This window comes from Diprion similis, chromosome 10 (assembly GCF_021155765.1).
Source record: "Diprion similis isolate iyDipSimi1 chromosome 10, iyDipSimi1.1, whole genome shotgun sequence".
NCBI classification, from domain to species: domain Eukaryota; kingdom Metazoa; phylum Arthropoda; class Insecta; order Hymenoptera; family Diprionidae; genus Diprion; species Diprion similis.
In genome coordinates, this window is record NC_060114.1 from 4,837,169 (window position 1) to 4,864,104 (window position 26,936).

Genomic DNA, 26,936 nt, shown 5'->3' on the forward strand with positions numbered 1-26,936 from the left:
GAATGAACGAAACTTTTCTACAAATATCTATCCATTCATCTGATCACTTGGACAAGAAAGACAAGCAATACTTCATCCCGTTGAACAATTAAACCAAGGTTTTGACAAGTGAGCAAAACGATGTAACCAGATGAACAGCTACAAGTAAAATTCTGCCATAGCATAATACATCCATCGTTTCAATCAAGTTCCTAAAACCTAAGCCTCTAAAATGCAGTCACCAAATCAGTCTCAAAAATCGTGTTGCGACACACCGAGGCGCAATCAGATTTTCACCCTCAGCCAAAGTCCAGCACGAGCTCGACTACAGACCTGCACAGTGGCCGAGGAGATGCAGGTTTGCGGCTCTCGAAGAGCTTGCGGTGGTCATCCAGAGCTTAAGGATCAGTGTCGGTTAACTGCGGAGTCGCCGAGCTCAAGCATTGGGTGAGGGGGCGGCACCTCGGTGCCGGATGAAGATGAAAGGGTGAGAGTGGGGATTCGGCAGCGTCGATCGGAGTTCAGGAGGCCAGCATTGGCGCCACTGTCAGGGGGCGTGTCCGGGGGCGTGTCCGAGGGCGGGGCCTCCGATTGGGGTCCGCAGTGCCCTATGAGCTCCCACCAAAACGGCCGGGTTTCGTCCGTCACTGTCGGGGCCACGGCTGGCTATCTGCGGATCTGTTAACAGCAGTTGCTCCTCAAGCCCCGTAACCACGGCATCCTCGGCCAGCGCAGCTCCCGGCGCCGCGACCCTTCCGGGAACCCTTCAGTGATTTCCTCGTGACATCCAGGCGTGACGTGATATATCCGGGGTGTCGGGATTGTTTTCGATCGATTAGAAGGTGACCATGGATGGCCTGCCGGTCAGACGTAAGAGGATAGTCGGAGTGGTTCGATGCCGTTGATGGGACACAGTGTGCACTGTTTTATGTTGGACCCCGTGGTTTTACAGTGATGTATGTAAGGGGAAAGGGTGAGGGATACTCGAGACGTAGGTGAACGGTTTCATCGGAGTCTATTTGTATGTACGACAACGCATCATCGCCGATTATGGATTCGATGGAATGTTGTCTCTAGTCGTGTTTTGAACCGTAGATTTGTGAATTTACTGACAGTATTGGAACGCGGATTGTGCGTTCACTGGGGCCTCGAAGATGATGGAGGTTCAGCAACAGCACTCGCCGGTTGGGGTTGGGCCCTTGGATTTTTCGAGACGCGGCGTCGCCGAGGCGTCGGCCTTCAGGATCGTCAAACCAAAACAGCCGCCATCCGCGATGCCTCATCAGCAATCCGTCCCACCGGAAACCAACAACAATAACAATAACGAAAATGCACAGGATAATCTACAAGTTCCACCAGCAAACGAAGGTAATTTCTGAACACTTTAAAAAATTTGGCGTTCAAACTGCCTACTGCGGTGGACTTCTACGAAAGAAATTTCGGAAGCTTCAGGTACAGTTTTGTTTCAACATCAGATAATGCTAGATTGACATTAGATGTAGTTTTAGATTCATACCAAATTACAGTTTACTAAGAATTTTTTTTACCGTGGATAACTGTATTACATACGTACATAATCAATTTTTTGAAATTTACGACGCCTTGGAATTTTCAGAGAAATCACTCACGTCATTTCAGTCTGTAAGGCGTAGAATCTTATTTCGTGCATTCAACTATTGTTAAATTCCTCACATTTTCACCAAATTGACGGGACTTCATACGTATAATTGGTAGATATCATTTTCTTATAGCTAAATCATAACTATTTTGGTAAAGCCAATGGCCGCCATCTTGGAGTTAGTGTGGGAGTCTCAGCAATCACATTTATAAAATTATTACGTATTATCAGGATTATTTAGTGAAGAGAATCAGTTGATTCCGTGGTTTCACAGATTATTCTGTCAACCACCTGACATGAAGCTTGTGTGGTCTTAGGTGGTTTAGGCTTGTGCAATAATAAACATGAAACCTACGAGTTTGAACTGGAATCTTGAAACGAAGAATCCAGCACATCCATTTCGCCCCAAGTCGTGGCATATAACTAAAAATATTTTACTAGTAAATAGACGCGAGCTGACGTTAGATGCAAACGATTTTCGGTAAGGTTTTGAGAACTTCTTTCAAGTTCATAACTGTCAACTGAATCGATTAGTGGCTCGTGTTAACGGTGATGTGGCTTAAACAATAAGTAGTTATGATATTCTGTATCATTGGGAGAAAAGTTGTTTAAAAAATTCCCCGTTTTATCAACAAATAGTATAAGCTTAGGTAACACTTTGCTACACTGGGATTTGAGTTCAAATTGTCAGATAGTTTCTGCGATGTCGCTTAGTTGCGAAGTTCAAACTCGATGACTCGTTCAACTAAGGTTTGAGAAGCAACATCCGGGGAAATTTTGTGCATCAAAATTGTGCGACAGGCTTAGGCTTTCCTCTCACAAGCGGCTGCAACAGGTGCGACGGATCGCATTAGACGAGTAGGTATCAACACTAATACCTGCCCTAGTGGGGCTGAAATGTGGGGCGATGTAAATGTAATGATATCATCGTCCCCCGACTTGGCCTTGTCAAACGTGGGGCGAGTGATTAGCGGGTTAATTGCCAGGTGACAGGCAGCTCGGTGGGACTGGAACCGTAGCGACAAGCTTGGCTCCCCATCAGAGAAACTTTGCACTTGCCTTCGGCAGAGTGATTTCGAAAAAGCAGAATGTACCTGAAGGACATCATTGATCAAACTTTAGGAAAACCTCGAATTGTCACCAGCAATAAAGCTGATTGTGAGTTTTTACTAAGTCATCGATTGGGCAGTTTATTGTGTAACCTTAAGGTGACTCACTGAAATGCATTCATCGAATTTGAGATGTTTTGATCGAATGAAATGTAGTAAGTCATGATGATGAGTATAAATTTTGCTCAGGCGCCACTGCGATGGTCAGAATCAAGTTCAAAGACTGCTTTCTGCATGAATATACAATAAATTGCCAGCTGAGATCCTTTGTTTCAGTCATGTGTCGACGTTGCTATATATGACAACATATCAAAATCCATCGATGTTGGAAGAGTAGTCGAATCGAAATACATGTTATGGAATTACTCTTTCGTGGAATTAGGTGTAACACTTTTAAGTACTTGTTCAGTGCTGAACGCTTCTCGTGGCGTTGACGACTTTGAATCATAGCTTCATACGAGCAATGTTAATAGTTAAATACTGGCTACTTCTAGAAACATTGTTATAATTGGCTTTTTGCCCTGGAACCTTGTGATTCACAGTCTCTTGGTCTTTTTATGTGCCTCACAATTGTTGAAGTTCCAATAATTGAAATACCTTGATAATGTCTTGAAGTGTTTCCTGAACTACTGCATGTGGATCAGAATCCTAAAAACCATAGATTATAATTGATTATCGTAGGTACTCTACAAAATATTGCAACAATATTTTTGAAGCTTGTGAAATCGTTAGATTTTCAAATCAGATGTCACGAAGACGTCTCATTTATAGATTCACCAGATGTTAGAAAAGCTTGAAGTTTTTTTTTCAATTGCAGCAAATAATTTTTTCCGTTCGATATTCATATTCATCCACGTCATTCTCGATTTGATTTCACATCAAATATAACATCTTTCATAATTTTTTTCTCGCTGTAGGTAAATCAAGACTATAACGGCATTACTGTACTGTTTGTATCGTACTGTCATTTCATCGTTAGTTAACGGTGATAAAAATCTAAAATTAAGTATGTCTTTGAATCTTAGATTTTTTCTCCAATAGTGTCAAAGAGTGGAATTGATCTGAGCATAAAATTGTACAAAAATGTCGGACCGCTAGGTAAAAATTTTCCGTGTCTCTATCTTATGCTGTCATCCTCTGGTTTGAGCTTGCGGCGCAAATCACGATGGATTTCTCATTTATAGATTTACGACGTTTGATAGGAAAGACGCGAGAGCTAGGCAGCATTGCACAACGATAGCACGATGCCGCCGACAAACACACAATACAAGCATCGGTCGATCGTGCGCGGTTAGACCCATTCGTTTAGTCATGTTATCTACAGCGGGGCTCGAGGTAGTGACTGAGGTTAGCCTCTAGCCATAGGGAAATATGATTTATTTGTGATAATCCTGTAGGCGAGATAGCTTTGCGGCGAGGAGAAACGTAATCTCCTAGCGGCCTGTGCCTATCTCAGATTACCCGTCGGTTTCTATTGCCCCGATTACGCATTTTACGCTCCTTGTAATAGCAGGAGGCCGCAGGATCCGGAAAACGAAGTCCTGACAGCGCAAAACTGAAGTCCGTCTATAAATGGTGTCTTATAAGCCATCCATCGACGGTGAAAGTCTTGAAAGACATCTTTCCAACATGAAAATATTGTACCCAGATAGCACAAGACTTGAAACTGTAAAAAGTACATTTCAGAGTTGAGGTATGACCTCAAAAAGATACCTTTATACTCGGATGATGTTTTTTCGGGAGTCTTAGACGTCAAAACCGGGTAATAAGACATGTCTTAAACGTCTTTCTGGCTACCTTCAGTCTTCTGCTGTCCACGTACTTTTCAGAGGTAAAAAGAGGGTTGTAATATTTTTTAGACGTCTCTTGAACGACTTTCAGTTTTGGGCAGTCTGAGGGTCTTTGTTTACTGTTGCAGTAGAAGCCCCCTTTCTCTTTTCCGAAGACAGTGATAGCGAGAGAGAGAGAGAGAGAGAGAGAGAGAGAGAGAGAGAGAGAGAGAGGAGGAAAAACGTTCGAAAAATACACCCTGCCCATTTCTCTTTTCTAATAAAGACGCTTTTCCGTTCCTCGAACCCCTGCCGAAGGAAGGAGATGAGGATGCGCACTTCTTGATCCCGGGTCTACGAATGGCGAATACTAAATCTCGAGTTCGAACGGTTTCCCGGCCCTCAGGAATAGTTCCCTTCCCCTTCCCTTTCCCCTTCCCTCCATCGCCTCTGCATTTTCTACCGGACGTTTTTTAGCCGTCCTTCTCCCCCGCGTCTTATATGTATATATATATATCACCCTGAATAACTCACCCTGCGGAGAATCCACTCTGTCATTCTGGTCTTCGAATTATTGTTACAGGAGGATGCAGCGTTCGGCTCGTATTCCCCAGACTCTGGGCACCCTTTGCTAACGCCAACGAGGTCACCAGCCTCCCGCCACTTCCCCGAAGCCACTCCGGTAAGGATCATCATCTATCTTAACGGACTTGATATTATAGATTCCTGCATTACTCGTGCGAGCCACCCTTCTCTATCGTATAACAACACCACGTGACTTCGAAAAGTTGCCTTAAATTTCGGAATAAGACGCCTAAAAGTCGACGAATGGGACAATTTTTTGTATTGTCAAATCAAAGAGGTCTTGTGGTACGTCTTATAGTTTTTACCGGTAGACGTCGAAAAGATATTTTAAGGACCCTTAATGGATCAAGTGACGCTACATTTTCCACTGTTGTTAGTTAGACGTCTAGAAAATGTCGGTTCTGGACAGACGGCTTTCAGTTTCGGCTCACAGACGCTGAAAAGATGTCACAAAAACGCCTAAAATTCATAACTATAATACTTTCTGGTGTCATTATAGACTTGTTAGAGATGTTCTAGATTCTGAAACGACGTTCTTCAGTTTAGGCTTGTAGAAGCCTAAAATACGGCGAACACAACATTTTCTTGTGCTTGTTACTATGACGTCAAGTAAACGATATCTTAAAGGTGCTTTAAATTCTGGACCGACGCGACTTTTTTCGGTTTTTACTAAAGAACGCCAAAAACGGCTTAAGAACGCCTGAAAGTTTGACGAATTCAACATTTTTCGGTTTATTTAATGACACGTTAAACAAAAGACGTCTTAAAGATGTTCTGTATACAGGAACGACGTAATATCTTCAGTTTTTTATGACAGAGACTCAACAAAAAAATAAAATAAATATTTTTCTAACCTCCAAATATGAGATTATGGCAATTTTTACATTTTTAAGTGGAGATTTCCGAGGTTGTGACGTTCCAGTGAATACACTGAGAAAAAAAACTCAGTAAATATTTCTTAAGCCGCATTATACATATAAACGTAATTCTTTAATTCTACGAAACAGTTTCGTATGATTCAACTTGAAACAAATTTACTTGACTTGAGGAAATTCCTCATTACTTCTACGAAGCAGTAAATAATTTCATCAAATTAAAGAGAGTTTTACTGATTTTATGAAATTATTTAACACAACCGTGAACAGAGGAATGACGTTGTGAACACAGATACCACAGGGGCATAAAATAATTACATAAAAACAACAAAATGTCGAACCATCGAAAGTAAAACTAAGAATTAATTTTTCTTAGTAATAAAATTAAGTTGAGTTTTTTTGAGTTTTTACAGTCCTCGAGTCATTGCAATATTTTCAGTTGCCCAAAAGATTCGAGTGACGTTTGTAAACCCAAAGGATATTCCGTACGATATGAAGAAAACGAATTTAATTCACGGTCATTGAATCCAACAATAACTTTCACAAATCTGTGCAACCGTTCTCCAGTCTGTAGCCAAACAAATATCCAGCGAAAGCAAAATGGCCATGAATTTCGCGGTTTTTTTTAGACCAACCCGTTGCAAGGCGAGTGAGTTCCTGAGCCCGGCTGCAAGTCGGCTAATCCATCGTGATAGTTCTAATTCAGCGCGCGTCTGCACCTATATAAAACTAAAATACCGCCAGCATAAGAGTACAAAGAGGCCGCCAATGCTCGGCCCGAATCCCTGTGTCGACTCTGTAATCTGCTCCAATTGGGTGGCATTGGGGCCCCATGCATATAAGGCACGGGGGCGGCGGGGTTTTAGCCGAGGGAGCCGGGTTACGGCGTGACGCGTGCTACCATTTATCCCAATCATGCGGCCCGAGTCTTCGAGTTAACGATTGATAAATAAGAAAAAAGACCGCGTCATCCGGGCACAGAGGAAACAGCCGTGCGTTATCCCCAGATACGGTCCTCGCCCCTTTAATTACCCCCATTTCAAACCGTCTTCGGAGTCGCCTCGTCACTTCACCGTCGAACATAACCTCACAATAATCGGTAGGTGAGTTGTAGAATTTTATGGAATTTTAGGTTAACTTGTTTTAAATACGAAATGTCGAACATAACCTCACAATAATCGGTAGGCGAGTTGTAGAATTTTATGGAATTTTAGGTTAACTTGTTTTAAATACGAAATGTCGAACATAACCTCACAATAATCGGTAGGTGAGTTGTAGAATTCGATGGAATTTTAGGTTAACTTGTTTTAAATACGAAGGAGGAGTTTCTACTCGGTCAGAGTGATACTCTTATTTTATGAAACGCTTTTGTTTTATGAATTTCGTTAATTCTTCACAGATAGAATCGTTTTTAAAGACTTTCTTTCTAGACAGCACAAAACTTAAGGGTACGAGGGTACCCTCGTCGATTTCGACGTTGATGTGTGTATCTCCAAATATCGAAATCCACGTACATCACACGCAAAAAAGGGCTTCACAGCCCCATTATATACGCAATTTTGGACAAAAATATTCCCAGACAGATTTGTTTGAGGCAGAAATGAAGGAATGGCATGAATTCTACGAATTTACTATCGCGATTTCGAAGAATAGGTGCCATTTCTTTATTTCTGCGTCAAATGCAAATGTGTTGGAGTTTTTTTGTTCAGAATTGTATATAGAATGGACCTGTTGAGTTTTTTTTTGCGTTGGAGATACGTGAACGTCGATATTTCGAGATATATATGTCAATGTCAAAATCGACTAGGGCAACCCCTTAAAATCTGTCGTCTTCTGAGTTGTTTTTCACTTCTGAAAGTTACGAAAAACATTTTTTAAATGTGATGATATCTTTTCGAGAGAAAAATATATTTTCGTTCAAGGTTAAAAATCGAGCCTTAAGATATATTTTAAACAACTTCTTCGCGACTTTCAATTGCACGCTGTTCAAGTTTTCATTTCACCGTGAAATATAACTTCACGATTGGCGAGTTATGGAATTTTGGGAAATTTTGGACTGAGAAGATATATTTATCGGTTCACCGTGATTCTTCCATTCTAGACACCAAAAAAATATCTAGAATTTTTCTCGAATTTCCCGTATGGTGAAAAAAAAAAGAAATTCGAATTACATACAGTAATTAAGAACTGTAAATGAGCGTAAGTCATTGATGAAACTAGTGACGCACATTTTGAAGATAGCTTCAGAATTGGATTTTCAAATTCGGTCGTTGTTTCAAGAGAATTATGTCGAAGAAACTGATAATTGTGCATGTCAAAATAATTATAGCATTCGATTTTTAAAATCAGTCATTTTGAACACAAAGTGCATTATTTCAACAAGCAAATTGAAGTTTGCAAAAACAAGTAGAAAAAAAAGAACGTCAACGAAATAAATACCAAAACGTTTACCGAACGATTTTATAATTCAATTTTGAAAACGCTTCGTTATCAACAAACCGTTATAGTCTCAAAATTTTCGTGCTAACAGTTTCAAAAAACGGCAAGTACATCACCGAGAAATTATTTAATTTCCGAAAGTAGTGTCTATAACGCGTTTCGTGTCCCTCGCATTATTTCATTCATTGCATAATGGGCCTTAGCCTAAACCTAAACTATGGAACGAGAAGAGTGGGAGTTCCGGTGAGGATGCAATTAACCTACCGAGTTCATTCTTGCACACACCTACAATTACCGATAGAGGAAGAAGCGTTTGCCCGCAGCTTTCGCCATTTAAACTCGTCGATATTGTTGCTGAAACCGGAAAGTTTCACCGTCTCGTTTACAAAAGCGTCCTGCATATTATGCGAAAAGTAAAATTGAGGTGTCGACGTGCAGGAAAAATCCTCGCTTCTTCTTCTTCTTCTTCTTCTTTTTATTCTTGTCTGTTCAGACGCAGACGTGAATTTAGACGCACAGGCGGGAAATCCGGTGTTGCGCAAGCACTGCACAGCACCACCAGAACCCGGACGAAGAAGAGAGCAAACGATGACAACATGTGCCTGCTGCCCCCCGATACGCGTTCCGCGCCGTCATGTCATTCCGGCAAGAAACGCTTTCCCGGTTCTCTCAACTGCGCCCTTTTTGCCGCATTTCTCCACCGCCAGACGCAACATTTGCGTAAGCAGTTCTTCTTTCCTCGACTTCCAGCTTTACCTAACATCTGTCACATTTCTTGCTCTCTGCCCTCTTCTCACTGTTTCTCTCTCTCTCTCTCTCTCTCTCTCTCTCTCTCTCTCTGTATTTTTTTCCGTTTTCTCTCACTCGCTTTCCAATCCGCGACTCAATCTCTCATTCAACAAAAAATATGGCGTGAAAAAAGTCACCATGGAAATCAAGTTTCAAGAGTAATAACGGTTTTGTACATATACATATGATCCTCCGAAACTCGTTCAGGAATCGCGGTTGGCTTATTCCAATTTTTCGTATTTTTTTATATCGCGTTGGCTGCTGTTAAAGAACCAACCTTTCTTGTACAATATTAAAGAAACAATATAAATCGTTTGACAATTTAAAGAAATGTACGAAATATGACTTCGAATTCATCATGTTTTGTTCATTCTTCAACTAGCTCCCCTTGTCACGGTTTCACCCGCGTCCAAATTTAATGACCTAACCTAACCTAACCTAACCTAACCTAACTCCCGATATGTAACCATATAAACTACGCTCATTTGTTGCAACGACTCGCGCGCCATCTATTGTAAAGTGGTTGTACCAATTCCGAAACTTTCTTGAGCATGAGGAACGCATACGTGGCAAATAAATAAACATTTCTTTTTTACGGGACATACCAAAAAAAGACATATCTTATCAATTTTTATAATTCAGAAACCTTTCCGGGCGTGCCAAAACAACTTCCAAAAGTTTCATTGCAATCGGATGAATGTTATATGAACCCATACAGGACTAACAGACAGACAAACGTTCATTTTTATAAAATGATGTCAGGCTTTTATTCGGGTCTGTATAAAATTTTTACTATAATAAATTTTGTTCTGGTGTGAAAATTAGAAATTAAAGCTTTCCAACTTGAAGACTTAAAACTTTGTGAAACACAATCAAGTTCGTAGGTATGGAATTCTTGATTTTTAATGGAAAAGAAACTTTTAAGGAGAATGACAAATCTTTTCATTCTGCCAATTCGTCTACTGCGAATTAACATATTTGTCTATAATTTGACATTACGAAGCACCTCAAAAAGACGTTATGTATGTATATCTTCATGCTTGTGTCCACCATTTTCAGGGTTGAATGTTTGACAACAAATTTGAACTCTATGACCTGGCAAAAAAGTACAAAATGTATTAACATCCATTCATGAATATCAAAGTACGTTTATGATAAAGTTGAATTATGTTACCCAACCTAGACTTCGCTTGTGCTTTTCCAATTTGCTTGGAATCATTTCTGTCACACAGTAGGGATGTTGTTTTCTTCATATCCATAACCATTGCAGGATATTCTTTAATGTTTTTTTTTCCCTTTTCCTAACATATTTGATTCAGATGGCACTGCCCATACTCTGTCTGTTCGGCATTTCACGAACAAAATGCCTTTCTAATTTCTTCATTCACTTCAGGAAGCCCGTTTAATTCGATTAGGTAGCGAGATGCGGGGTAAACCAGAGACGTATCATATTTTTATTTGATTGCAAACCCTCGACATGACGGCGAGGGGAAAGCGAGGAGACGAGGAGACTGTTGGCTCCGGGTTTGAACACGATTAGCTCTAGAAGCGGGTGCGCAGAACATGAGGCAGGGTGTCCAGAGACACGTGCCTCGCGGCAGGCCCTTCGGATTATAAATATGGCGGGTCGCGCCACTTCAATAACCCGAGTTTATTAGAATTCGAGGAAGAGAAGCAGAGCGCCACGCAGTCGAGCTGAGCAGCCCGCTTCTTATCATGATTTAAAACCGGATTTATACTCTAAATGGTCGAAGCGACTATTTCCGGCACGCTGATTGGTTCAAAAAATTTGACTGCCGGAGAGGGAGACGAAATTATATCTTACGGTCGTATATCACCAGATATCACTGACACCTTTATGAATCCTCCTGATTAAAGTTGCCTGTTTTCCAACTCGGCGTTGTTCACCGGAAACGCGGATGCGAGCATCGAAACGGAGAGACAAAAGGGAGCCAAGACAATCGGCCTTTCAGTTTCATTGGTTCTTTTAAACTGGTCGATTGTAAATACTGGAAACATGCAGATTTTTGAACGATAAAATTATTCAATCTGCAACAAATACACATTTTTACTATATCCAATCGACGTTGTATAAAATACAAGTTAAAGAGATAGATTTTTCCGGGTTCTAATGGTACACAAGTCGGTTTGAAACATCCGCCATTATAATTTACGCATATTCAACGACGAATGAAAACATAACCTCAAATATCATTGAGAATGATCCGGTAAAGAAGTTACAATAATCATTATTTGATTGTTCTCTTCAAACATTGCTATATTTTTTTCGTTTTCTTTTTTCAATTAGAACAAATATATTTTCATGCTCATGAATGCTATTTATTTTCACTCATAATCCAGTGGTCTCAAATTTTCTTCCAGCAAAGTTGAGGTTCCATCGATATAATATCGTGTAAAATACTTACATGAATCTGTTGCTTTCCGAATGAGAATAGCAGCAGAAAGTAATAAAATTATCTTATCAAGTACAGTTCAAACATACCGCAATATCTCATAACTCAATGGCAGCAATTGACCGAACTTCATCTTTTGGGGACTTGAAGAGAGACGAGGCGAGGCGTGAACCTCTTTGATTCCGACGCTCCCTAGCGGGGAAACCCGCGCCTCGTTAGCGCTGCGCAACCCCTCTACGCTCCTAAATACGAACCACTCTTTCCACCCGAGATACGTGACTCAAATCCCATTTCTTACCGTGATCCCCGCCTGGAAATACAGACAGGCACACGGGAGTCGACCGACGCCTCGAATGAATCTTTTTCTTCGATTGACTCGTTTTCTCCAATGGTACTTGCGAAGCAGAAAGGGAACCATCAAGTATTATGTCGATTGGGGTGGACTTTGCGATTGACATTAAACGAATCTTCTGGATTCTTAAGAATTCTAAATCGGTTAAACTGCTGTTCGTCTAAACTTCAATATTTCGTAATTTAATATTTTTAAAATAGATCTCCGTAGCTTACGAATACAATGATTCATTGAATATTCATTCGTACGACTATGTCATCAAAGAATTAGTAAGAAATGGAAATTTTTTGCAGATAGTATTGTTTTTGTGTTACAATAAAACAGTTAATAAGTCATAAAACTTCTTGTTTTCAGATTAGATAGTATCTTTACATGTTTACGGCATCTTTTCGGCCGAGGTTACATAACCTAAAAATCAATTTCCAACCGTTTCAAAGACAAAAACTGGTCATTATTCTCAGAGTACCAGAATATAGTCGATTTTTTTTATCAATCTATAGGGTATACTGATAAATCAATTCATCACACGTTGCACATCATTTGCTTCTTTCTCGCAGTGATACAACAGACACAAATATTATCCAACCTAGAAACATTGAATTATATTACTTATATCACCGTTTCACCGTGAACATATGTGATTATAAAACTTGAGAAATACGCCCGAGCTTCCGGAATCGTTTTTTTCACAACACGATTTACTTATTTTAACAACCATATCGAGAGGAAACGGTGAAAATTAACAGGCCAAGAGGCTTACTCCACATACGCAAGATAACCGGCTTCTATTGTTCGACGGGATCGTATTGAGGCAATATTTCTCTATGCAAGTCAGGTGAGCCAACTTATTCGAAATGGGGCACGCGTTGAAGTCAATTTTTCTGCATGAAGTAGCGATCAATTTAGATTATGTCGTTAGGATAATTCATAGCATGCATTGGTCTCCAGTCATATAACAATAAAAGTTTTCCAAGCCTTCTGGAATCACAATATTAATAATTCGTGACCCGTTCTACCTAAAAAAAAAAAACTTCACATTGCCTACACAACGTCCACAAGCCCCGTTTGACATCTAAAGCTTAGGGTGGCAAGCCTGCGTTCAAAGACGACGTACCTCGCGCATGCGCAGGCAGTTCAGTTCAGTTTCACCGTATCCTCTAAGCGTATCAACGCTACAGAAACTCCTCTTATACACATTGTTACAGAGCGCCTCTCCTTCGGCGTGGGAAGGCTGGTGGGATCCCCGTCGACCAGGAGTCCGTCTCCGGTTCACTCCCTGTCGCCCGAGTCCCCCGGGGACGTGCGGAGCGGCGAGGGGGCGGAAGACGAGGAGGAGGAGGTCGACGTGGACGTGGAGGAAGTCGGCGACGAGGACGAGCGCGAGGCAACCTCCAGCCCGCCGTCGTCGCCGCAGAGCGTGACGAGGAACCCGGCGACGACGCACCCACCGAAACGGTCAGGTGATAGCTTCAGCGTTTCGGCGCTGCTGAGGCCCGACCCGCCGGCGACTCACCCGCGGAACGATTCCCCCCTGAGGAACGGGGCGCCCCCCTCGTCTGGTGCCCCCCCGCCGATCCTCTACCCACCCTTGCACCTCCAGGGTGCCTCACTCCTGCCCCCGCACCCCCACCCGCACCCCTTGTCCTACCTCCACCCCCACCTCCTACCCCACCACCTCCTGCCCCCGCACCTCCACCCCCTGCTTCGCGGAGTTCATCCTGGACACCCTGGGCTGCATTCGGCACATGCTGCGCACGGGCTTCACCATCCTCATCCCCTAGGTGATGTTTACAGTTGCGTGAAGTGCGACAAAATGTTCAGTACTCCTCATGGGCTCGAGGTAACTTTTTGTTTTTCTCATAATTTTGTTATTTTAAGAGCGAGATTTAAATTATGTTTTTTTTTTTAACGCATGCTGATCAGAAAATACAGCTAAGAAAATTTTACCGATTGCAAATGTATTTGAACAAGTTTTTTATTTGGAAAGAAAAATTTTGCGGGCTTGAAACAAGTTTCAAACGAATCAAATCAAGTTTTGTTCCTTACATGTATGTACAACAAGTGGAATTATTTTAATATACTTCATATTTCATAACGATTTTTTTCCGATTATTCTAAAATCGTTATTCAAACTCTGAGGATCAGCTCTGAATTACATAAGGTTTCTAAGAAACCAGGGGGTGTGGGGGTAACATTCTTTGGGAATCTTACATAGGAAAATGGGGGTTGAAAATATTCCTGCAGAAGTATGATTTTTTTAGTTTTGAAGAAGACTTTTATTTATAGCGTATTTATTTTAAATTTTAACAATATATATACTGCATGACTAAAGTACACATTGTTTCGCAAAGTTTGAGATGAATTTGTTTCTGAGGGATGAAAAAAGTTTAGAATAAACTGTTTGCTGGATTTTTTGGTAGAACCTGAAGGTTCATCTGGCATTTAATATAACAATTAACATTTAATAACAATAAAAAAATATTGTCATTTTGATGAACTATTGGTCACTGAGCTTCAAACGGATTTCAAAATTTTATTAAGCATATTGGGCTCTCAAAATTTTCAGCACAGTTCTCATTTCTCTGTGCAGTCCCGTCTTCACAGTCAAGGGTGTAATTCTTTAATTCTACCTCGCCATAAACGTAAGAGTTTTCGAAGATACTGACAGAGTGAAGTTGAAGATTTTATGACACTTTTGTTTTTCTTTAAAATCAAATTGTTATGGTGGTAAAGTGAGGTTTGACGCAACCGAACGCCTCGCTGTCGATATTTACATCCACCCGTGTACAACCCTCCTTTACTGTCAAGCTTTGACATTGCAAAGGATTATTTAGACGTAGGGTGGTTCGAGAAATTATAAACTTCATCTCGAACTCTACCTACCAATACGATCACCGCAAGTAGAGAACTTTTTTCCTCTCAAGTTTCGATCATTTCCTAAACTCCCCCCCCCCCCCCCCCCCAAAAAAAAGAAACGGAACAACTTTATACTCTGCATTATTTCTAATCCATGGTCACGCTATTATATTTGTTCTGATTTGTCGATCAAACACTCTACAGATTTAACGATGAAATATCCTTCACATCTTATTTGTAGTCAGTTTTGTTCAAGCACAACAAGTTCCTACTTTCGTACAAATAAGCTCTGATTGTATATTCGAAAATGTGACTCTGTTTGAACTTTTTGGATTGTTGATCAGCGTCCAGAGATAGTGTCAAAAAATACCTACACACAAGTGGTTTTAATCCCGAATCATAACTCTGTCATTGTTGGTGTAGAGTGATCGGTTTTTAGAACGAAGTGGCGATAATCTGTTGAAATTTGATTTACTTGATCCGTTTAAGGTGCACGCGAGACGATCGCATAACGGCAAAAGGCCGTTTGCTTGTGAACTGTGCAACAAGACGTTTGGTCACGAAATTAGTCTGACCCAGCACCGAGCCGTTCACTCTGCGGAGAAGGTGTTCGAGTGTAAGCAGTGCGGCAAGGCGTTCAAAAGGTCAAGCACCCTGAGCACGCACCTCCTAATACACTCGGACACGAGACCATACCCCTGCCAATTCTGCGGCAAGCGTTTCCACCAGAAGAGCGACATGAAGAAGCACACCTACATCCACACTGGTGAGTAAACAAACTTCTTTAAGGTTACTTGGAACGAATTTGGCAGTGTGCCATTGACGAATGGTTATAACGGGAAAAGAAATAATTTAATATTTGAGGTTGATTTGTAAACATCCGTTTGGTTTTATGCTTAGGTTCTTCGTATAAGAGTTGATTATTATATTAGTAGTGTGATTTACTGGACAAGGAGGAAATCATGTTTCCACAGTATACAATTAAGGTGCGATCATCAACGTTCCATCGGGTAAATGAGAAACGCAAGTAATAAGGAGTGAGAAATAGTTTTCCGACCATAGTTCTATTTCCGCATTTTAATATGACCACTGATTGTAATAAAAACTGTCTATCTCGACGGGAAATAGCTATTTATGTGGCATGCCCGTAAATCGCCTGTTTTTTTGGCAAGGATAAAGATTTCAGGACGAGCTGAAGACGAGCCGGAAACGAGCCGGAAGCGAGTACTGAAATTATCCGAGCCAAAAAACGGTTTACGGGCATGCCACATACAATATTTTCTACGGTATGGGCATTGAAAAGCAAAAGGAAGAGTGAGGTTATGTCGCGATCTGTTCGACGAAGCTACTTTATTCGGTTGTTTGGGATGCGCACTTCGAACTGCGCATCAAAACTGCGGAGTAAAGACTTTATTCTTCAACTTTGTTCGCTGCCATATAAAGCGTCACTTAACGGAACGAAAACTGCCACAAAAAGTGGAATTTTCAATGCCCATGCCGTAAAAAGACAATTAGACGTGTGTACCTACAACAAGCTTTCTTGCTGCGGGGCTATTCACTTTAAAATTAAACGAATAATTTCGATTCGTTGACGTTGATTTATAATGCTTCTGTAGTCATTTATATCTCAGTATATGATTTCTGTTGGTATCCAGAGTGCCTTATTAATTTTCAATAATTGAGTAGCATTACAAACGATTTCCAGTGATTTTGAGTTAGATAAATTCACCGTACATTGCAACAAGTCACTAGAAATCTCGTGGAACGCTGAGAAATCATAGAAACCGAATGGAAATCACCTGGTAAACTGAAAGTCAGCAAACTCACTTGATAAAATAGAAATCAATAGAAAACACTGTACGCCGACGTACAGTAATAATCAATTGAAATCAAATATTTCCATGATTTCCAACGCTTGACGTGTGACTTCTTCAACGCTATCATCATTTGAGTTCTTGAACTGATATGCAAATCAGTTGAGTTGTCTCAACCGATGCTTTGTGATTACAAAAAGCATCCAAGCTGCTTGAGTTCCTTTGATGTAAAATTCGATTTCCAACTGTCAAGTGTACGAGTTCCTTGAGTGAAAGACCCCTCGTTATTATCTCAGTATCTCTACTCCGTAGCCCCATCGACTGTCGCACCAGTCAATCGTCACTCTGCGTGAATGACAACGATTACCGCGTAGTTGTTAACTGCCCCGTATGGATTCCGGCTAAATAATGTACGCAATCATCTGGACAAAGTCACTCGAGTTCACATTGTCCGGCTTATACGGAAAGCGCAAGCCCTAAAAGTCTGAGCCTGCTCTGGGGTGGCATGGCTTGGAAACCGTGCGTTTCACCACGCCAGTAATAATCGTAATGTCTTTCGGGGCGCAGGCTGGAGGGTAACGAGCCCTAGGGATGCTCGGCCCTAATCTTCAAATAGAATTTCACTGCGACCAAATTGTCTGTGGGAAAACTGACGTTATTTATTACGCCCGGCTCTCGAACAGTACCAGACCCAGAAAATCAAGGAGATCCTCGTTTAGTTTTTCATACGCAGTAATATTCCCCTCGGCAATTAAGACCGCCTGCAGGCATTCTGCACTAGTCCAGATCTGGATTCACGTGATATCTGCATTGCTGTCATGATATCTATGTCCCTGTTGAGTATACCATGAACCCTAAAATCAAGATGTCATACACAGTGAATGATGTATGTAAATGCAAGATTAGTAACTTATAACCAGAAGTCAATTGGTTCATTTGCATATTAAACAATATCGAGTTTAGTATACAGTTGAGTTATCAGTTACTGTTGAGAACACTACTGGAACCTGTTATTACAGTGAATCCAATTAAGGAGGTTAGGATTCAACCTCGTAATTACCCTCGGCAGTATTAGTGAGTCAGATTGTAAAAGAAAAGCTATCAGTGGTCGGAGTAATTAGTGATCAATGACATTAAATGTACATTGGAATCGACCAACTCATCGTGAGATTTATGTCTATTAGGAAATGGTATATGGAAGAGGAATTGGATTCTCTCAATTAGTACAGCTCCGTTTTTCTGACGTCAAAATCAACAGTGACATAAAGATTTTCGAACTTAGAATATTCGGATTTAGTCTTAGATTGGTAATCAAATCGTATTTTACAGTTTTTTTTCTTTCCTAAGGATAATGAATCCGGAAAATATGTAAAAAATTTCATGCAAATATTATAAATAAATGTGAAGTTGATTACAGCTTGCTTTGAGGTTATGACAAAACCTTACTGCACAGCTGAATCCCATAATTCTTGTATGTTTTTATCCATTTTCTGAACTTTTCTTGGTGTTTTTTTTTTTTTTTCAAATTCCAAAAACGTTTTTATCGCTTTATATCAGAAGAAAACAGTGGTTTGGTTAAAACGATATGTATTTCGGATCAATCAAACCGTAAATGGAGGTTTGTGTCATATTTCTTTCTAACTCTCAGTTCTGCCAATTGGTTTATTTCTAAAAATAAATAGGCTTTGACATGTTCAATAGACGATTTCATATCAGGAAAACTGTTGTTCTTTTCCACGGAAAAAGATTCAAATCTAGTCTGAGTGTTGCCTTATACCGTCAAAATTTTTTTTTTGCTCCGGAATATGTTGCAGTAAATCAAAAAGCTTTAAATACGTATTTTTCCTGCATTTTAAGCGTCTGTTTACGGGGTAAGAACCACCCCTGAAGCTTATCCCCCAAAAAAATAAGGGATGCAAAACTTTGAGAGTAAAACCATTCCGTACATCATTATCTGTCGAGAATGAGCAACGTTAAAATGTTTTCATAAAAAAATGTCACGTTACCATGGAGCAGTCCTAAAAAAAAAAAATGATTTTCGGGTGTTTAAATTTCAGGGGTAATTTTCAGTACTTAACTGACCAAAGTGGCACGTAGAAAAAAGTACTTTTCTAGTTTTTTTATATGCGTTACGACGTATCACAAAATGAAGAGCATCGGCGATAATCATACACTGCGGATTTTTTTTTTCTTGTTAGATTCCTTGGAGAATATTTTCGTACGTAAAAAACTAATGTTCAGACCTTGCTCCAGCCAAAAATGTATGTAGATTGTTCTAATTCGGAAAAACCTGATGTCCAAGCATCATGATTACGTCGGTGCTAAAAAATTAGCATGAATGGACTGTTTAAAGGGTTTTGGAAGTAGGTATCTAAGCAGAGAGTAAATTTCGCGCCATTCCAACCGCCGGATGTTTGTCTTTGATACCGCGTCCCCAGACTACGTTGTACCTTCCCGCTAAGGACGAAGAGTCCCGGCTGCAATGGCACAGGATACGACGTAGCCACGGATGAAGTGGGCAAGAAGAGGAATGGCGGGAAGATGAGAGGAGAGGAGAGGGCAAAAGCGGTGGGTGGGGCGTCGGAACACTTGACACTTGGGTGTCTTAGGTTGATGGAGCAGCGGCGAGGGGATAAAGGAACGCGACGACGCCGGCAGGACGAAGGGACGAAGGGTCCGGGCCTGGTATCGCGTCTCCATGGCAACGCTCCCGATGTCTTATCAAATTATCACCTTGTCCTCTACCCGCCCCGCCACTCCTTCCTCCCTCCCTTCCTTCATCCCTCTTTTGGTGAACTCTAGGCGAGGTCGGCGAGGAAGTGGAAGAAGAGCCGGGTCGGAGAGTGAGGGCGAGGACAAAGGAGGATACAAAGCGAAACCGATGGTCACTTCGCCGCGACTAACAACCTATGGGACCTCGGTGCCTCTTCCCGGCCTTTTCCCATGCCTGCAGGACTCTCGCTCGAGAACATTTAATTCATTATTCAAGGGTATGAAAAATTCAACCAGCCGACAAACCTACCTCTAATTCTCTAGTCCCAACGAATTACCTTCAGGAACTACAACAGCGATAGTTATGCAGGTTAGAATACCGAATCTAGAATGCCTAGATGAACCGGAAAAGATAAACTTTTTTGCAACGGGAACGATCGAATTATCGCTTTTTCTACTCATTTCAATTCGTAACAGATCTTTAAGTGAACGATATCAGGGTAAATATTTTTAACTATATATAGAAACATTTCAAGGTCGTGCAACGATATCGAGGAAGAAACGGAAACACAATGAAAAAAAAAAAAAAAACATTTTGGACAAGTAAAACGTTTTCGAATGAATTTTGGGAAACGTCTCTGATCGAATACTAAATGTGACGATAAAATTTTCTCTGAACTTGTCGAACAATTCCACTGTAATTTAGCATACACGAAATAAGTTTAAAAAAAAGTCAAAATTCGAAAGTTCCACGAATCATCTCCATTCGCTGCGCGATTTCTCATCCAAATTTCATACAAGTCAGTGAGACCGTTTTTCTGTGAATTCACGACACGAAATTTTCTGCGGATACACGTATAAACACAAGTTGAAAAATGTTAAAAACGGATTTTTCAGCGATAAAACGTGCTTCTAAACTTATTCTAGTCAAAGCGACGTTTTTTGTGACAACAAATGCAAATTCAGGCATTCCATTTTACCATGATCTGGTCATGAATTTTTACTTCACCCTGCACTCGGTCAGCCGTTTTGTTGCGCGAAAGTTCAACATGATTCAACCCCCGAATTTGCCCCTCCATTTTGGTGCAGCACCACCAGCAGCAATTGCAGTGTCGAGTTATACAGAATTACAGGGTAAAACCGATATTGACATTACGGTAAATTGTAGCAGTCGAATGGCTGCGTTGTGTGGCCAGGTTGACATTAGTTTGAAACCCTTTTTGTTAATTTTTTTTTTTTTTTCAATTCATTTTCATTATTCTCTTTCCCTTTTGCCTGTGCCCTTCATTTTCCTCTTGCTTATTTGCCATCTCGAAGAACGGAGGATTAACGATCTGCACTGTGCAGTTAGGCTGACAGAGGGAAGAATTTCACGGTTGTTTCTCCCTGTCGCGACTCTGGTCTCTGGATTCTATCTAATTCTTTCTTCTCTCTTCTGTGCGTCAGTCAAGCTCCATAAAACTGCGTGAGCAATGCGGGCAATAAATTCCTCATCAAAACTATATCTATCTACTTTACCGAGTACCTTCTAATTTTTTTTTTTTTTTTTTTGTCTACCGCCATGATGGACTGTTTTGTTACTAATTATTAGAATCCGGTGATGAAGATGAATTGAAGATAGAAAAAAAATTTTCCACATATTTAACCCACAACAAATAGGCGACGTATTTTTTGAGAGATGTTTTTATTTCAGTTTTTCAGATATCGGTTATCGACATTGTGAGATTTTTATTGCTTTTCATCTTCCGAAACTTTAATCCTCCATCTTTCTGAATGTACAAAATCAAAGTAGAGAAAAATTATAGTGATGAATGGTGAAATTGTATAAAAACCAAAACATAAAACCGTCAGAGTGGATAAGAATGTAGACAATCCGAAACATAGAATTAGATGAAAAGTCAAAATTCTGGCGATTCCATATTTTTGCTTCTACACTTTGACTTTTCCACATTTTGATATTCTATGAAACAAATTTTAGCGTCTTTGAAATTCTTTGAAACAGATTCTTTCCGATCTGACTAGACATTAATCCGCACGCCCTCCAAAATGTAAAAACTCGAAGTAGAGAAAAGTAAAAATGTAGAAAGTTGAGAGTGTATAAAGCCAAAATACAGAATACAGCAATCCAAAAAATCGGATCGCTAAAATTTATCTATTAGTTTCCTACACTCCGAAATTCCGACTTTTCTCTACTTGAACTTCACCCATTTTCACAAGTACCATGAAACAGATTCCTGCGTCTGTATTAAGACTTGATACCGCGCTCCTTCGTCTCCCACCCAGCATCTACGTTCTGCATTAAATTTCCAACCAAACCACAACAAGATAGTCATTTCCTTTTCTGCTATTCAGTCAATGCCTACCCCCAACAATAAGCAGTAGCCAGTAACAGCGGTATATAGCAAAAGCAGGAAAACCACCGAGAGACAATTTATCGGAAACGTCCAAGGCGAGGTGGATGTAGAAGCAAGTTTTTTGCTCTCGCCGAGGGCAGAGGAAACGAAGCGAAGCCAAGTCGTGGGAAGGGTAGGAGGGTGGGGTGAGGTGGGTTGGGCGAAAGCTCGCACACCACTTCCACCGTTCCATTGCAGAGGGGTGTGAGTCGGTGGCTAATGATAATCATTCCACCGGCCCCGAGAGTCTCCCAGTCATGTGCAATAAGGGCGCGGCGACGGCGGCGTCGCAACCTCCCGGGGGATCTCGGCGTAACGTAAAATCATTATTAGCGAGGCGGGTGCCTCCCTCCCTCCCTCTCTCCCACCCTCCCTCCCTTACCACCACCAGAGATCCCGACGCCGACCTGCGGTGCACGCAGGGATAAGAGCACTGCAAATATTGTTCGTGCACAAGACCAGCTGGAATAGACAGAGATACATGCCCTCGTGTACGGGATACACTGGGTGTCCCGATTGTTACTTCATTCGTTTGGCCGTCTGCAGTGAGTGGATTTAAATCTCTTATCGTGGGTCTTGATGATTGGGTTGAAGGACCAAAAGTCCATACCTTTTCTGATCTTTTGATGTACGAAATATTGGTCGTGATGTTGACTTTCGTCGGCTATGATGGTTGCTCGATTTTTGGCGTTTTTGAGAAAAGGTTAGATTTCGATGCTCCGTTTTGAAATGGTTGAAAAGTTTTTAAAGTTTAGGAAATATTCGATTTTATTTATGATTTCAATTATTCAGAGGACTATGTTCCAAAAGTTTGTTCAAACACTTTTTTTTTTACATCGCATCGTCTTGGCATCGTTAAGTATTCACATTTACAACATTGTGCTGATATTGATTATATGATTGACGAATTGAATTATTTACCGAAAAATAGAAAGTCTTTTTCTGTAATTAAACTAAATAAAACGAATCCACTGGATTTTTAACCATTTTGAAGCGATTTGAAATGAAACATCGATATCTATAATTTCTTACTGATAAACCCAGTATTTTCTGTTCTAATTTCCTCAAAGAAAACTCCGCAGCTTACGTGTATAATGATTCGATGAATATTCAATGAGTGACTGTATATCTCGTTGAAAAAATTAACGGAAAGTATCAATTTTTAGCCAATCACCGATTTTAACATGAAAGTGTGATTTAAGGAGTCTCGGGAATTAATCAACGCTCTCAATTAATTTCGCACTGAGAACAACTTTATTATATATATTAGTTTATAGTTACCAAAATTTTTTTACTACAATTAGTATAGTTACAGCAACGCTTTAATTATTGTTAAAATTACAATAAAATGGTTTAAAAGTAACTATTAAGTGTAATCACGGTATTCAATACTGCATTTTCAAGTTACTCAAAAATCGTAACTGTTTATTTGGTTCAATACTTTTTTTCATTAAAACAAGACCTTAACATCAAATTTCTGTCCCAGCGATGCCAAACTGTAACAGTTATTACAGGAAGTGACCATACTTGAAAAGAATAATAAGTCATACAAGATTTTCTAATTGACACAGACAAAAAATCAATTTTCATTTTGCACCCAAAATCACATTTTTCGACTACGGTAAAAAATCAAAATAGTCAACGACCACATGGTTACCTATACCGAGAGGTTTTCTTGAAAGAACCTGTTCGAATAGCGCGCGATTCTACTTGCTTAATTTTGATTGACTGTCATCCATTCTCGTGCCTGATGCCAACCTCCGTTAACGAGAACCAAATTCCCTAGAATCGACCGGTTGACAAGTGACTGTTAACCATAACCTCGCACCTATTAGGAAGAGGCGGCTCGCTATTCGCTCTGTGCAATGGTGTTCTATGGCGTCTGGCTAGGACTTGGGGTGCCCATGGTGACCGAAATTCGCGCATTTTACGGACTGTCAATCGTCTTATAGTGCTTCGCAGTGGAAAAGCCAGAGCTTTGCCCTTCGAAATGGTACTCAGATTGAATTCGATATCATGAGTTATGGGTCCAAACTCCGTTCGGATGGAAATCAGGCTCGTTTTTGAAAGTTTGACTGTTGTCACCTAACCCCAAATCCGAATAAAAATTAGCGAAAAATGTATTTTAAATCTTTGGTACTCTAATACAAATTTTTAGCATTGCACTGTTGTGGTTCAACTTACCTCAAGAAAACTATTTTATTATAAATATATAAATTCTCGGACAGAAAAAAAAAAAATTGTTGTAATATTTTCGCGTATGCGAACGGGTACACATGATGTGCCTAGAACTCCTACGACACGCCCCCCTTTCTTCGAGGTTAAAGCCTTTAAGTGAGATGTGTACCAACTGTTTAAAGAAATCCCTATATTGCTAGGGAATTATTTTTCTGGCGAAAGCTGCCCTGCTCACTAATCCCATCATGTATAGTTGTGCTGTGAGTTATTTAAAGTCCCACTCATTTTTCCCCACGCAGATTCAACGTCACAACAATTAATCACCACCGATCTAGGGTATTTTGGCGCCGTTGGTACACGTCTTACTTAAGTCCAGTCCAACGAAAGAGAAACTTTTTCGGAGAAAGAAGCTGCACTCCTAGGCACACCATGTATACTCACCACACGATCACTCTGCCTGCCTGAATGGTAACATTTTCACGAAGTTGGCTACGGATATAAACTAGATTAGCGAGGAGGTTCTTTCGAGATAACCTCTTGGTATATGGCGTGACCACGACTAGAAATACTTGCTTTCAGTCCACTTCATTGTCAGATATTTTTCACTGTGAAATAAAACGGGACACCCCGTGCATTTTGGCACACGTAGCCGGGGTGCCAGTGCAGGGGTTGTAAGTCGGTAGTCCGGAGACCGAGTAAGTCAAGTGCGACACCGGATGGTGGTGCAGAGGGGAAGGTGACAGACTGACAAGTGGCCAGCGTTCGAATTCCCTGCACTGCACCGCTCTGCAACCCGCTGGGATGTACGAGAAACAAAAATAAGGGTGAACTCTCCGCCGGATCGGCCACTCCGCTAATAAAAACATTCACCAGAATCTATTGTCCTACGCGAATTCATTCGAAGTTGTTGCCTCGCTACTTGGGAATCGCGAGAGAAAATTAACTGCAGTACTGCAGGTCAAATTGAAAAAACAATGTGAGATAACGGTTGGAAAAACAGTTTTCTCTGTTCTCTTAATCGGTCTTTGACTATGCGCTAAAAGAAATTTATATTATTTGTTACTCTACGGTGTACCTGAGATTTGTAAATATTTTCGTTTCTTTTTCGGTGTGACCGAGAAATGTAATTCTTGGTGCAAAATGAATATCAAAAAATCTAGTTCGTTCAATGTGATTCGGTATTTCAGTACAGCTTCAAAATAATTTATCTTGCCGCTCTACTTTCCGAATGGTCTTGAAATTCGCAAGTTCTTCCATTATTGTCCTGTTTCGTTAATCACGAAACAGTCAAATTCAACAGCTCAAATACATCTGAAAACGGAGGATCAGTTTACTCGTCATCGATAATCTGCGAAACTACGGAACCGATTTGTATGGAATTTGAACAGAAGCTTCGAAACTGTTTCTGAAACCCCTTAGGAGATATAAACAAAATATGAATGTAAATCTACTTTTATCTCGTCAAGGATCTGAAATGCAAGAAGCACTTGTGTTGATTCAGCGATCGTTTGCTCGTCGAGAAAAGCTTCTGCTGGCGCTTACACGATCCTCCCCGCGCTGACCTCGAGGGCTATTTGAGGTTTCCGAGTGACTTGACACCCCAAACTCAGGGCGCCGCAGCATCCCACTAAACTGTTTAAACTTCTCAACGGTGTGACCGCCCTCAGCCCTCGACTCTACCATCTTTCTCTGTCTGGCTCATTCTACACTCCCCAGCTCCTGTTCCTCCCCATTCCTGCAGCTTGTTACCAGCGACACGTCTGTCACAATAGTCTTCGGGTACCTCCAGCATGTTAAGAGTGTATATTCGAGTACAGACGGTTGAAAGACAACTTATATTGCACCTAACCTAACCTAACCTGAACTAAACCAACCTAACCTAACCTAACCTCGACAACCCAGCTAATGTTCAATTCGATTGAGATTCGTTTTATTCAAAAGTAGGTACGTAAATTGCACCTAACCTAACCTAACGTAACGTAACGTAACGTAACCTAACCTAACCTCGACAATCCAGCTAATGTTCAATTCGATTGGGATTCGGTTTATTCAAAACTAGGTACGTAAATTGAGCTTCGTTTGAGTTTCTTTCTCATTAGAATCATTTGACAAAGGTCATTGTTATTGACAATAACGTCGACGGTTTCACTTACAATCAGTGACAATATTTTGCAATACCAATAACATCTCGAAAATTGCTCAACCGATTTGCTTTAAATTTGGAGACAGTATTCTTGAATAGTTTACTCTTTTCACTGCAATTTATACATTTTTTTCCGTTCTCTCACAAAAATTATTACAGATTGAAGTTGAAATATGGTTTTTCGTTCGAAAGTTCCGACGTTTTTATTTAATCAGCAAAACAATATTATTACTAAAGAATAAGTGGGATTATTGCAAAGAGGATAAACTATCCCAGAATGATGTCTCTAAATTTGAAGTAAATCACTGAAACAGTTCCTGTAATATAATAGGTATCGACAAATGATATGACATGGCGTGATTGACATTACCGTCAACAATAATGTTACTTATTAATTGATTAATAAAGACCATATTAATAATAAAAGATATTGATTTTAATTTTAAAAAATACGTAAATCAAGTTTGCCGCAGTGTACCTACATTTGAACATTACTTACCCAAATCAAACTAAATATTTAACTATAATCGAGATATAAATTCCCGCACATAGATTATATTTTCAAACAAGCAAAGAAAAATGTTCAAACAAACGTGGGATAAAAAAACGGACGCCAAAGCTTAAGAGATGAGCGCTGGGAGAGAGAAAACTAAAATCATCATTCGACAATTGCAGCGATACGGATTATATCGACCAATTAATGATCGAATATGTTACCTGAACACAATATACCATATATCTTCTGAATGAAATTTAACCTCTGTGAGAAATGAAATTTCAACCGATGAAAACGATTAGCACACCCTTTGTCAAATCACTCGTAATTGTGACAACTCCGGGCTGGAAGTTTCCTCTTTGAACCCCCCCCCCCCCCCCCCCCTCCCAACCCCATCCCCTTCCCCTTCCCCTTC

General features: G+C 40.5%; 1 protein-coding gene across 1 annotated transcript in view; it reads left to right on the forward strand.

Annotated features, from left to right (window-relative positions):
* The first annotated feature begins 626 nt into the window (after positions 1–626).
* Positions 627–26,936, forward strand: part of LOC124411287 (zinc finger protein 205-like) — a 41,321-nt gene continuing 15,011 nt past the window's right edge. The window contains exons 1-4 of the mRNA XM_046890346.1: positions 627–1,347; positions 5,059–5,157; positions 13,135–13,769; positions 15,275–15,551. Coding sequence (XP_046746302.1) covers positions 1,134–1,347; positions 5,059–5,157; positions 13,135–13,769; positions 15,275–15,551 — 1,225 coding nt within the window. The 5' untranslated portion in view covers positions 627–1,133. The remainder of the gene's footprint in view (positions 1,348–5,058; positions 5,158–13,134; positions 13,770–15,274; positions 15,552–26,936) is intronic.